We start from the raw sequence: 14,440 nt of genomic DNA on the forward strand, positions 1-14,440 counted from the left end.
CCCACCACCCGGTTGGCGTTACTTCCTGGTTTTAACCAGGAAGTAACCTGTTTTTTACCCTCTATACATGCATAGAAGGGTTTGTGCATGTGCAGAGGGTCCAAGCACGCACGTGATGTGTGCACTTCCGAACTGGTAGGGAAGGTAAGTAGATTTCACCCCTGGATAACAATCAACCTTCCCTGATGGCACTGAGTTTGCTCATGAGAATCCAGCAGGGATGGTTGCAAAGGTTGCAATCCTGTTATTGTAGTTCCCTGCAATGTTGTGATTGTGATCTGGGGCATGCCCAGATTGTAATCATGTGACTGTGGGGATGCTGTGGTGGCTGCAACTTTTCAAACTGGTCAGAAGTCCCCTTTTTCAGTACATAGTGATTTTGAATGGTTGGTGAATGACTGGTCATAACTGGAGGTCTATTTGTAGCAGAGGTGGGTTTCAGCAGGTTCTGACCAGTTCTGGAGAACTGGTAGCGGAAATTTTGAGTGGTTCGGAGAACCGGTAGTAAAAATTCTGACTGGCCCCGCCACCATCTATTCTCTGCCTCCCAAGTCACAGCTGATCTGGAGAAAATGGGTATTTTGCAGTAACCTTCCCCTGGATTGGGGAGGAAATTAAGATTTGACACCAAGCCATGCCCACCAACCCATGCCACACCCACCAAGCCACGCCCACAGAACCGGTAGTAAAAAAAATTGAAACCCACCACTGATTTGTAGTAATCACAGATCCTTATGTGGTGGTTTGTATTAGTAACATCGGACATGGGAGAGATTATGGGGAATGTAGTCCATTGGAGGATTTTTTTAAATGCTTTTCCTGCCAACTTTCTTGATTTTTCATAGATGTTTTGCTCTTGTGTTCTTTCATGGAATGAGAGGAAATGAATGGCCCCAAATCATCCAACTAGTTTCATGCCTAAATTAGGTCTAGAACTTAACACTAGTCCAAATTACCTCTCTAAAGTGTCCACAGACAGCTCATAATAATAAGAGCAATTAACTGGATAATCTTCAATATTTATAATCTTTGTTCTAAGATTAAAAAATAGGAAAAAAAAGTGCATGAAATTTATGATAATTCCGAATGGTATTATAAAACAATCTGAACCCCTATATATCCATGTCAATTATTTCTTGTTTGATTGATAATTATGACATTCATAGACACTCAGGTTTAAATTTAATAGGAAAAAAGTGATTAAAATACAACTTGGAAACTATTGCTGGGTTGATTTAAAGAACTTTTATGCAAAAATTGCAGAAACTCAGAAAGATTCCCAATATGAAGCTCTAAAGCAGGTTGAGGATTTTATTCATTTCTGAATAATTTTCACTACATCAAGGAAAGAAAGAGGAAAAAAAATAGAAATCTACTTTCCTGTGAAATATGAAAAAATAGTGAGAGAGATAATTTTTCAGGTCTTTCACGCAACTGCAATTTTTACAATACGTCTTATGGAGCTGTATTTCAAAGAGAAAGTAGATAGATATATCTCAAAGGGTCATATTGTTTTATTCTTCTTTAATTTGCTGCAAATATCAGTTTAACCAGCCTTCAATGCTTCATTGTTCTAAACTAATGAGAACATCTGCAGTTATGAATCATATCCATGTCCACCTGAATGTTTTCATCTTGTGTTGTATATTATATCTGCAACCCACATTCTATATTATATGCAGCAGATATATTTCTGATAAGCAATACTGATAAATGCAGTTAATCCCAGATGCAAGCCAGGAATCTGTAAATGTAGTCATTTCTCTAGGTTATTATTCCAGCAGGCCTAATTTGGAAAAAAAGTCTTCTCCCATAAAATGCAATTTGAGCAAATAATTTAGACTTAGAGCAAAGGCTTGGCTTATTCAGAATAGAGTAATGGAATGCCTCACTGCATAATGATTAGAGTAAAAACAAAATTCAGTACAGCATCACAAACAGCCCAGGGGTGAAATCCAGCAGGTTCTGACAGGTTCTGGAGAACCGGTAATGGAAATTTTGAGTAGTTCGGAGAACTGGTAAGAGAAGTTTGGAGTAGTTTGGAGAACCAGCAAATACCAACTCTGGCTGACCCCAGAGTGAGGTAGGAATGGAGATTTTGCAATACACTTCCTGCAGGAGTGGGGAGGGAATAGGGATTTTGCGGTAACCTTCCCCTGGAGTGAGGTGGGAATGGAGACTTTGCAGTATCCTTCCCCTGCCACATCCACCAAGCCACACCCACCAAGCCACACCATGCCCACTAAGCCACACCTACAGAACCGGTAGTTAAAAAAAAAATCACCACTGAAACAGCCCCTTCCCACACAAATTACTAATCATTCTGCCTCCATCAAAAAGCCAGACCAATGGCTGATAATCCACCATCATGACATAGAACTAAAAGTACTAATCAAACCACAGTCTTTGATGAAGCAACTGAATGATAGCATAGAAATTATTAAATAGAAAAGGACATGATGAAGTTACCAAAGAGCCTCTATGATCCAGGTTGCCTAGGATTTATTGTACTCTATAGCAGAACCGATCTAAAACAATTTGTCCCATGTCCAATTCAAATTCAGCTTCAACACGTGACCTTGTGTTGATATGTATTCTGTCCCTCTATTAATGGGCAGAATATTCTATCCCAGAGATGCAATATTCCATGAAAATCCAAACCATTCATTTTTTTTCTTCTAATCATATAAATTTATGCTGAAAAAGTCCCAAGACATGTGGAACTTCCATTTCCAGAAGATTTTTTGTAGTGGACTGGTGGACCATCCCAGAATGGCTAGACCTGTATATTCCAAAGGAACAATTCATAATTCTCCAAAAACAATTAAAGAGAGGGAGGAAGGAAGGGAGGCAGAAAAAGAGAGAAGGAGAAAGAGAAGGAGAAGGAGAAGGGGAAGGGGAAGGGGAAGGAAGGAAGGAAGGAAGGAAGGAAGGAAGGAAGGAAGGAAGGAAGGAAAGAAAGAAAGAAAGAAAGAAAGAAAGAAAGAAAGAAAGAAACAAAGAAACAAAGAAACAAAGAAACAAAGAAACAAAGAAAGAAACAAACCATCTGGAGACAAATTTTACACGCATACAGAAATCTTATGCCAAGGCTATGGTTTTCCCAGTTCAATGTATGGCCGTGAAAGTTGGATCATAAGAAAGGCTGAGCGCCAAAGAATTGAGGCCTTTGAACTATAGTGCTGGAGAAGACTCCTATGAGTCTCTTGGACTGCAAGGCGATCAAACCGGTCAGTCCTAGAGGAGATCAACCTTGACTGCTCTTTAGAGGGGCAGATCCTGAAGATGAAACTCAAATATTTTGGCCACCTAATGAGAAGGAAGAACTCGCTGGAGAAGAGCCTAATGCTGGGAAAGAGTGAAGGCAAAAGAAGAAAGGGACAACAGAGAATGAGGTGGCTGGATGGAGTCACTGAAGCAGTAGGCATGATCTTAAATGGACTCCAGAGGATGGTAGAGGACAGGAAGGCCTGAAGGAACATTGTCCATGGGGTCGTGATGGGTCAGACACAACTTTGCAACTAACAACAAGAAAAATCTATAACATTTAAATTAGTCTGAGGTAGGTAAATAAATTAATTAATTGTGGATCATTAGTTGTTTTCTGCCATTCTGTTTCTGAGTCGTGTCAAAATAATTAAAAATGAGTTCAAAATATTAAGCTAATATTCACTCTTTTTCCCTTCGGTGGTGGGAACTCATTCTGTATCGGATATTTTAACAGTGGTTTATAATACAAGCAGAATCACTATAATATTTTAGGATCCCATTTGTGTAGCAGTCTTGTTGACATTTGCTGACATAATTCCAGTTCTCTATTTGTCATCACCATAATATATGACATTATTTTTGTTTTATTTTGCCTCCTATTTGTAACAATGCTTTCATCCTTTTCTCAGTGTACATTAAATTGTACAGATTTTTTAAAAAAAATGACTGTAAGATTGTGATTAGTAATAATATAACTATTTTGCAGGTGGTAGTCTAATTACATCATGCATATTCTTTTTAGTATTGTATTTAAAATTCAGAGCTATCCTCAGCACAGGAAGATCAGAAAGTTACAGTATATGTATATTTGTTCTTTTATTACGAGCATTTTTTCTAACTATAAAATTATATCTGTTACACTGTTTTGTAACTTCATTAAAAAGCTGTGAAATAAAGTGGAAAGTGACATATTCAAATCTCCTTTGTAGAACATTAATTAAATAATCAATTTTATGAATAATTAAACATGCCCTAGGCATCTATTTACAAAATACATTCACAAATGCCATGGAATATAGACCCAAGTAATATATTAACTAAGAATATATTCCAATAACCTAGCTTGATTATATAATGACACCATTGGATATTTCCAATAAAAATAGCATCTGTATGAATTGAGTTATACATCTGTGCAGTGAAAAGCAAGCATGTTACAATCCATGATATTTAGATTATTAAAAAGTCTCAAATCAAATTTAGGGAACGTGTTTGTTCTCTGATGAGATAGTTTCATAAATCTCATTCTGGAGTGTATTATAAAACATTGTTATTGAGTAAAAATAAATAGCGCTAGCTATGCGTGCTATTAAACTCCTCTATTATTTTGGTACATTCAATCTCATTTCAGTTCCATATAAATTGGTCCCCTCTGCCTTCTTCCAATCTGTTCCAGGGAGTCTCTCAAACAGATGAGATGATATAAATAATATTACATGTTGACTTTACATAGAAAAATAAAATTGTAAGACAACACCTGGTATTAACTCAGAATTATTTTAAAAAGTAATTCTCTAATTTCACCAGGTAAGCTTAACAAAATGGAAATTTCACCAAACCAATCTACTTCCAGTAAAGATCTTTGAAAATAATGTTTTCCATGTAGTTATTTGTATAGTGGCAGCATATATTATCTTCCCCCATAAAATTTTGATTAGCTATTTTAACTGTTCAATATCTTTATAATGTATAATGGAACATCTGTATGCAATATCTTAAAGCAGATATTGCTTTTTCTGGAATGACTTGCTGCAGCATAAGTGCATTCTCAGGCATGGAAGTTGTGAAGTTAGTTGAGTCCAGATAGGTTGCTAGTTTCCGTAATTTCCATATGAAGTACATTTTGTTCTGGTTGTTGTTTTTATAGTGTTTGGTTTGTACTTTGTGGTATCATGTTAGACACATAGTGTCATGGTTTTCAGTTTGATGACCATAACAATCAATTTAATATAAACAAATAGAAAAAAAAACAATTCAGGACCATCAAAACTAATCCAAAGCAATAAAATTGCATCTTAATGATGTCAAAGTCATTAACTCAGTATCAACACTTAGCAATGACATAGATTTTCCCTAGAATGATCTGCTTTCAATCTGATCATTCAATCTCCATCAGTGACCCATCCATACTGTAACTGAGACCATTTTGCTGCTTGTTGTCTGCTTCTTCTCTTTATTCCATCTTTCCCAGAATTACTGTTTTCTCTAGAATGCTATAACAGTCTTTACTAATATTTATAATGTAGGATAATATGAGCCTGGACATTTGTCACTCATGTGAAAACTCTAGGTTGATCTATGATGCATTTTTTTTTTCTCGTTACTTTGTTTTCATGGCTATCCAAGGTATTCTAAGGTGTTTGGGAATTAAGATAATAATAGGACTGTCTATTTCTCAGAGGGCTGTATTTCTACTAAACCAAACTGGCACCTTTGACCCCAGTTTCAGAAGCTAGAACATTCTTCAGTATGCAAACTCAAAGAATAAAAGGACCCCAATAGACTATAGAAATATGAAATTGATTTATCGTAAATATTTTTTATAATAAACACTATAGCAATAGCAATAGCACTTATTTATTTATTTATTTATTTATTGGTTCAATTTATATGCCGCCCTTCTCTGGAGACTCAGAGCGGCTTACAATGCATTAACCAATAGCCTTCATACTTTTGTATATACCTGCTTAATAGGGCTTTTGGCCCTCCCTAAGCGGTGTTCTTTTTTATACAAAGTCAGCTTATTGCCCCCACAAACTGGGTCCTCATTTTACCTACCTCGAAAGGATGGAAGGCTGCGTCAACCTTGAGCCTGGTGAGATTTGAACTTGCAGTAATTGCAGGCAGCTGGTGCTACTTAACAGCACTTTAGTCCGCTGTGCCACCAAGGCTCTTTATCTTGGTCCACTTAGACTTATATACGACCTTACTGTACTTTACAACTCTCTCTAAGTAGTTTACAGAGTCAGCATATTGCCCCCAACCATTGGGATCCTCATTTTACCAACCTTGGAAGGATGGAATGCTGAGTCAACCTTGAGCCTGCTGAGATTTGAACTGCCAAATTGCAGGCAGCCTGCAGATAGCAGAAGTAGCCTGAAGTACTGCACTCTAACCACTGCGCCACCTCAGCACTAAGCATATTTATATAGGGATCTAGCAATTTTACTTTCTGCTCCCCAGGGAGAAAAAAGGGGGGAACTTGCCAAATTCTAGTTTTCGTTACAATGATACAAGAATAGCACAGAAACTCAAACACAAAAAGTATTCTTCTTTTAAAGAATGACTGGAGTCAAGTGTATGTAATGTTCCCTTGATTCACTACAGGAACACGTTTTCAAGTCTGCTTGCTTAGAGAATTGTGTTACTGACAGTTTTGTCATTAGCCAGCCTTGTAGCTTTTCCATTCTTTTGCCAGGATACATTTCTACAACCAACCAACTGAAGAGAAATATTAATCAGGTACACTGCATAAGATCAATAACTCAGACCGCTATTCAGAAACAAATCCAGGAGGATTCTTTCTCTTCTCTTTTCTATGCAGAAACATATAAAATGTAGAAAAGCAACAGACATTTCCAAGAATGCTTGTAACTTCCCTCCTGAATCATTCATTAAAAGGAAAAATAAATAAAGATTTGATAGCGTGGCTTTTTGAGTCTGCATAAAAATGCCTATGACTTCATTCCTTTTAAGACAAAAGAACTACATACTCATCATCTGAGATACCTAGAATCAAACATTATATCGGGAATTTTAAGATAAGTTCCCGCTGCTAAAACTTGCAGAAAGAAAGAAAGAAAGATAGATAGATAGATAGAAAGAAAGAAAGAAAGAAAGAAACAAACAAACAAACAAACAAACAAACAAACAAACAAACCCTACAGGCAATAATTCACATTGACTTATAACAGTGTTCTATTTTTAAAAAAATTACATATGTGTATTTTGTTTAATTATGTATTCATAGATAATATTTTAAACAACACAGATGCTAATATAATTTCCACAGGAAAGCCAAGATTTGTGTTCTTTTTTTAGTTCAATTTCTAATGGGATTCCAGTTACCTTTGTAGTTAACTTTGAAACCAACTGAGCCCACACTTTCATCAGTCTGAAGATGCAGCCACATCTGATTGTTCATGCTAACGATTAAATCCGGCACAAAGCTTCCCGTTAATCTAATCATAAACAAAATAAAAAGTCCATTAGCTGTAAATTGGCTATGAAATAAAGCTATTTTAAAAATCAAGCAGAGAAGTTGATTATAGCACTCTAGTCTTTAAAAGCTAGAACTTCATATTAATGGCATACTAGCATTTGAAAAAAAGAAAAGAAAAGAATCGCCAAAAAGGGGACAACAGAAGGCAAGGGAAGAGTGGAAAGAAGGGGAAGAAGGGAGGGGACAGGAATGGAGGAAGGAAGAGGAGGGGAAGAGAGAGGGGGGAAGGGAAGGGGGAGGGAGAGGGGGAAGGGGAGAGAGGAGAGGGAGAAAGAGAGAAGAAAAGACTAATCAGAAGAAATTACTAACTGAAAATCTTTTTTGCTTTCCATAAGTGAGTAACTGCATGCCAGCATTTGGTGCGCTCTCTCTCTCTCTCTCTCTCTCTCTCTCTCTCTCTCTCTCTCTCTCTCACACACACACACACACACACACACACACACACACACACCTTATTAAGAGAAGCTATCTTATAGGTACCTGCCGACTAACAACTTTACTTAACAGTATAATATCCTAATGCCACAGCATGCAAGCGTTTTTATTTAAGTCTTGCCATTGACACATAGTTCAAAAGAAAGCTGTTCAGCTGGCAAAATAAGAATAGGTTTTCATGAGAACTGTAATCAGAGAATCATAGATTTTCTTTGCCTTCACATTATTACAAGCAATTCAAATGGAACTAAAATAGTGAAGCCTGATAAAGACATAAATTATACTATATTCTGATAGGTTTACCTACTCATGCTGGCTTCATACATTAACCATAACAGTGTTCAGTTTTAGCTTAGCATGCCTTTTGAACCCAATAATTGCAACTTGTATACCATTGTCTAAGAGCTAAAGCTATGTGTTTAATTGATATGAAAACATTCTGTTGGACTTTCTAAAAACAATGCAATGCTATCACATTACTATGATGCAGTAAAGTGACTTCTGATCTTCATCACATATACAAACTTAGTAATGCTTTATTCCTATGAAACTACATGCAAGTATCTTTTCTTCCCATAACCTATCCTTTATCCATATGCAAATCTATAAATCATTAACATTTCAATCTGGGCATCAGTAAAAAGTCCATAACAGTTTCCAGTATGTTGTGGAAATATATCTTAGTTCAATCTTGATTAAATAAACCAACTTTGGCCTCCAGCAATCTTGATCTTTGAATCATTCAGGTATTATCGTACAATTTGATCTCTCTTCAGTTTTTCTTTTTGTCAGCCGAAAAACATGTTTAAACATGCTGAGCGTGATAATTGATGTCTTTTCCCTCAGGAAAAGTCTATTATCTTACTGTCCCTGCTAGTGAATTTGGGTAGTTCTTATTCTCGTAATATCAAGTATTCTCATAACTATCCAAAAAGTGGAATGCTTTTTGATATAGTGTATCTAGAGCTAGATTCTACTGAATTTGCCAAACTTGAATCAGTTTAGACAGGAACAAGCACTTGAGACCTTATTCACTCGTCAGACTTTTCCCTTTCAGCTTCCAGGTCTATTCTGACCGCATTTATGACAATTTTTGGCAGGAAATATTTAAAAGTTGGAGTGCAAAACCTGAAATATGTTTAGATACCCTTAAAAAAACCCAGAAGAACTGAGGAAGGAAGGAAGGAAGGAAGGAAGGAAGGAAGGAAGGAAGGAAGGAAGGAAGGAAGGAAGGACATATGTCTTATTATTTATTTTAGAATATTTTCTCCTCTTTCCACTCTTAAAACACACTTTAAAATTTAAAATTTGGATAATTTCTTGGTTTGAATTTTTAGCAATCAGTCCTGAGGATGTTTAAAGCCATATAAAAATATTGTTTCAGGGGTTTTATTAATTACTAAAAATAAATGCTCTTAGTGATCATTTAACTGGGCATTTCACTGGATTTCAAAAGACCAAAAATTTGAGAAGGTCCTAGAACTTCCTAGATTCACTTCCAGCTTCTCAATAGCAGTAATCCAACCTCTTCTTACAACAAAATTGAACCTTATTTTACTTTCTACAGAAAATACATCAAAATGTATCCCCAAAGAGTCTCTATTATGTTTGCCTGAATTCACAGGCATATTAAAAAGATATATATAAATGAATAAATCTTGCAAAACAGATTAAAAATGCAATTGGAACATGAAATAACTTTGAGACAGTTACGCTCAGCTTGACAGTACTACAAATTGGGGAAAAAATCAGCAAATTATCTACACATTTTTGTCTACTATATCTTTTTTGTTATAATATAGTGGTAACTTTACCATGAAACTAACAACGCTCTGAATAATACTCTGATAAGGGGAGGGGGGAGATAGAACATTCATTTGCATTCATAACAAATCAGTGTAATTTCATCAGTCTTGTTAAATGATGTCTTGCTTTGAACTGGCTGCTACAAAACATTAGCATCTTAAACTAGACTAGACATGCAGAGAAAAATTACACATATTTATCTAAGGGAGATTGAGAAGTTAGAGAGCAGAGAAATCAGTAAGTATGCAAGGTCGAATATTAGGAAATTATAAAACTAAAACTGTATTAGATGAATTTAAAGACTATCATGACATGAAATCAGATTGAAGCTCAATGTCATTTTTTTTTGCACCTGTGTCAGAAGCACCAAGGTACTTCCGGATTGAAAAGATTAGCTGATGACATTACTGTTGCCTGGGGGATACCCCATTGGGAACTCTTATCATGTCCCCAGCAGGAACTGGACAAAGGACAGAGACTCAAGTCTCAAACATGGGCTTGCTAACCTCCATCCCAGCATCTTGATTTATCTTTGAAAATTTTTGCCAATCTTTCCGGTTACAGCTATAAAACATTTTATACAAATTCTCTTTATATGCTGTAGCCATTGTTAATTTGTAATTTCTTTTCCATAATTGCTGCCATTTATCTAATTCTATTGTGTATCCAATTTCTTTTGCCCATGCTATCATTGTTTCTTTTACTTCTTCCTCTAATTTAACTCCAAGTAAATAACTATAGAATTTTTTAATCATTTTCTCATCTGTTCCTGTGAGTATCTCACCCAATTCTGTCACCTCCAAATAAAAACCATATAACTTTGCATATTTTTCATATCTCGATTGTATTTTCCATCCCAGCATCTTAACCATGTGAGTCATGCTCCTTGTTCAATATCATGATTTCTATTCAACTCACAGATCCTTAGACACATCTCTATCGAAGGATGATATCATTAATAAGAGATGAATGATACTTCTCTAACATCAATTAGAATCTAAATTTCAAAAATGTTCATGAAAACTACATGAAAAAAAGATGATTATTGTACAATCATATACATATATTTCAGTAACACAATAAATAACACTAGACAGTAGGAAAAGATAAAATTTATTTGATTTTATCTTTTCCTATTATCAACAGGATTGTTTAAGAATTTAACAGCAATAGGAAAGAAAAAAAAGTTTTATGCAATAAACAAGGGAATAAGAACCCAAAAATGTGTGAATTGATTCTGCGAGTCAGATATGCAACTTCACATCTTTCTAATGTGCATGATATTTAGAAGAAATATGGTTAGATCTATACAAGCAAAGCCTGAATATTATATCTGTATTTAAGATGTACTGATTCTTGTTATTATCTCAGAAGAGAAGAAATTTTTATGAAAACATTTGTTGGAAATACAAGTAAGTAAGGGGTTTAATATAAATATAAACCTGAAGACTAGATAACATAAACATTGATCCATTCTAAAATCACACATTGTTTTGAGAAAATCTTAGTTGATGGTGAAATTTAAAATCCTTTCCTCAAGAAATATTTTCAACATTCCCTCTTTTATCTCCTCATCAAGAGGTCATGGCTCTTCTTCAATCTTTGAGAAGATGGGATGAATTATCAAGCAGAAAAATACAGCAACAATGTATAATAGCTACATTAACTCATTGAATTTTGTTTTTTTCTTTTAGTGACCCTGTAATCCCTTGCATCGGGATGGAATCAGGGCAAATGGAACTGATTGTTTACTGGCTAGATGCCCTTCCTGATGCCTATGCAGAGTTCACAGCAAATATTTTCTGTCTGCACCCAGAGAGAGAAATATCTGCCAGTACCTAGGATTGAACTCACAGTCTCCTGACCTCACAGACTTCCACGTCTAGGGCACCACACCACTCAGATCAACTCACTGAATGAAGTGTAGAAATTAGAATAAGTCGCGGTTGCCTTTAAATCTTATCCTTGTTCAGGCTTATTACCTGCTATAGGGAAATTCCAGAAAATCCATGGATTTTGACTGATGTGACAGAAATAGACAAGGCCTCAATATGATCTTTCACCCAGGTGAACTTTGCTTATTAAGAAACTATATAACATGGATTCTCAAAGCTAAGCTGTCTCTGCTTTCTGTGATTCCCAGGTCTTGGCAAAAATGAGATATTATGACTGTTCTGAGGGGCAAAGGACATGGGTTTTGTAATTTGTTAACTAACATAGTTACTTTGCATTTTAATCTCATTTATATTCTCTCTTTTAAAGTGATGTTCAGATTTATTAGCTTTTAACATTCCTAAACTGATAAACAAGCTGGAGACTAGCTCCAGATAACAAAAGTTTGTTAGTACAAATTGGGGTCTGGTTTATCTCTTTTGTGAACCCTAAACAACTTTTCTCCTTACAATTTATTCCCCTTCAGACTTCAGACCTCATTTTAATAAACATGTATGCTATTATCAACTTTCCTCTTTCAGATTTCTTTGTTATGTAAACTATAAAAAGGGATGTAAACTAAGGATAAAGGGGATAAAGATAAACTAAAGCTAAAGGGGACGTGGTGGCTCAGTGGCTAAGACAATGAGCTTGCCAATGAGAAAGGTCGGCAGTTCAGCGGTTCGAATCCCTAGCGTCGCGTAACAGAGCGAACTCCTGTTACTTGTCCCAGCTTCTGCTAACCTAGCAGTTAGCTAGCACGTAACTTGAAAGCATGTAAAAAATGCAAGTAGAAAAATAGGGACCACTTTGGTGGGAAGGTAACAGCGTTCCGTGTGCCTTTGGCATTTAGTCATGCCATCCACATGACCACGGAGATGTCTTCAGACAGCGCTGGCTCTTCGGCTTTGAAACAGAGTCGGGAACGACTAGCACATATGTGCAAGGGGAACCTTTACCTTTACCTTTAAGCTAAAGATTGGGGTTCCCTCCTTGAGTGAGAGGAATCCCTTTTGTCTGAATATTCTGATAAATTGTAATAAAATGATCTTCCTGTCTCGTTGGTTTGTCTCATTGGAAAATATGTATGCCGAGGCACGAGCCTGAAAAAGCCATATTTGGCCTTCAGTCCCCTGCATGAAAGTGAGAAATAGGAATGAACTGTTTTTATTCATTAATATATATGTGGTGCATTTATATGAGATGGATAGGGAAATATTATAATTCTTCTTTGCATTTAACAAAAATAATTAAAACAAAGTAGACAAGAGTTTGGAACACCGAACAGTGGACACTGGACATAATTGTAGAAGAACAATGTGCATTTTTAAAGAATATGTGTGCGTATCTTTTGAAAATGAGATTCTTTAGAAAACAAATCAAATTATTATATTATTATTAAAATGTTAATTTAATTTAATTCCCAAACTTAAGAGGCTGCCCAACGTCTTGACAACTCTGAGCAGGTTTATAAATAAAGCAGAAAATGGAAATAAAAGAGAAAAAAAAAGAGCCCTAGCTGAATAGAAATACAAGATTAAGCAGCAGAGAAAAAAAAAAAAGAATGAAAGGACCCATTCTAGCCTATATCCCTAGGCTTGGGAAAATAGCCAGACTTTTAACAGTTTCCTAAATGTCACAAATAAACCCCTGGCGGTCATCATTCCAAAAAACTGGTGATGTAGCAGGCAAGGCATGCTTTCTGGATCCTGCAAGATGATATTGCTTAACTGATGGGAACTGGGGTAGACTGACTCTTCATATGATATTGTTCTCATAACAGAGTCTAAGATTCTGGCTCTTATCCCAGCAACTTTTATAGCCCCAATAATTTCTTTTATATTATCCGAAAATTTTAAAATATTTATTTTTATAAATCAATATTCAAGTCCATACACTATAATTTTATGGGAATAAGATTGTTGCCCCAGTAAAATTATGCTGTCAGGTTTTACTGTCCAAGTAGAAACAGCTCCAGAAAACAAAATGTCATCCATTTTTACTGTGCAAAATTCAGGATCAGTGTGTATTAGTTAAACTTTGTTAAAAGGAGTACAATTTTCTACAGTGTTCGGAATGGGACAACTTGCTATGGAATAGAATTGTTAAAGAAAAGATGCTAAAGGAAGGACAAATTAAGTATGAATGACAAATATTAAAATAATGTCAAAGAAACAGTGGTGGATAACAATACAATTATTTCGCATTGAGTTATCCCGCTTTGAATTGTCCGATAGTCAGTTGTCCCACTGCAAATTGGTCATGTCCAGTTGCCGTGCATTGAGTTGGCAGTGGCAAGTCAGCCATGGCAAGTTGTCCTAGGCTCTATATAACTAATTCAGGGTGTTCTCCAAGATAATGAATAGCTAACTTAAGATGTATTGAGCTATGCTATTTTGTATTGGAATATGTGCTGTAGTTGAATTTCATAGGACAGAGAGATTGCACTAGCACTGATGATGTTACTTAGTTCGGTAATAAAATGTCTGCAACCAACCTCAGAGAGCACCAAGGACCCCAGAGATTATAGTGTTATTTTATGTTTTTTGTTAGTTTAAAATTGAGGAATAATACATGCGTATGCCTGTAAAGTATTTTATAATTAAAGGGCATTGCTTCTGTGCTCTCTGCTCACATGATCATAATAAAATGAATGATGTTAGGATCCACAGCCAACAGAAAGATAATGTGATCTCTTTATTTTACTGTTAACTTATTTTGTTTTGCTATACATTGTCATGTGAATGTGAAATTATATTAACATTTAAAAGCCAT

General features: G+C 35.7%; 1 protein-coding gene across 3 annotated transcripts in view; it reads right to left on the bottom strand.

Annotated features, from left to right (window-relative positions):
* Window positions 1-14,440, bottom strand: part of CSMD3 (CUB and Sushi multiple domains 3) — a 695,220-nt gene that overhangs the window by 261,764 nt on the left and 419,016 nt on the right. For all 3 annotated transcript variants that reach the window (XM_034422197.2, XM_034422198.2, XM_034422199.2), the window contains one exon: window positions 7,339-7,451. In XM_034422197.2, the coding sequence (XP_034278088.1) occupies window positions 7,339-7,451 (113 nt within the window). The remainder of the gene's footprint in view (window positions 1-7,338; window positions 7,452-14,440) is intronic.

This window comes from Pantherophis guttatus, chromosome 3 (assembly GCF_059756535.1).
Source record: "Pantherophis guttatus breed Tessera chromosome 3, ASM5975653v1, whole genome shotgun sequence".
NCBI classification, from domain to species: Eukaryota; Metazoa; Chordata; class Lepidosauria; order Squamata; family Colubridae; genus Pantherophis; species Pantherophis guttatus.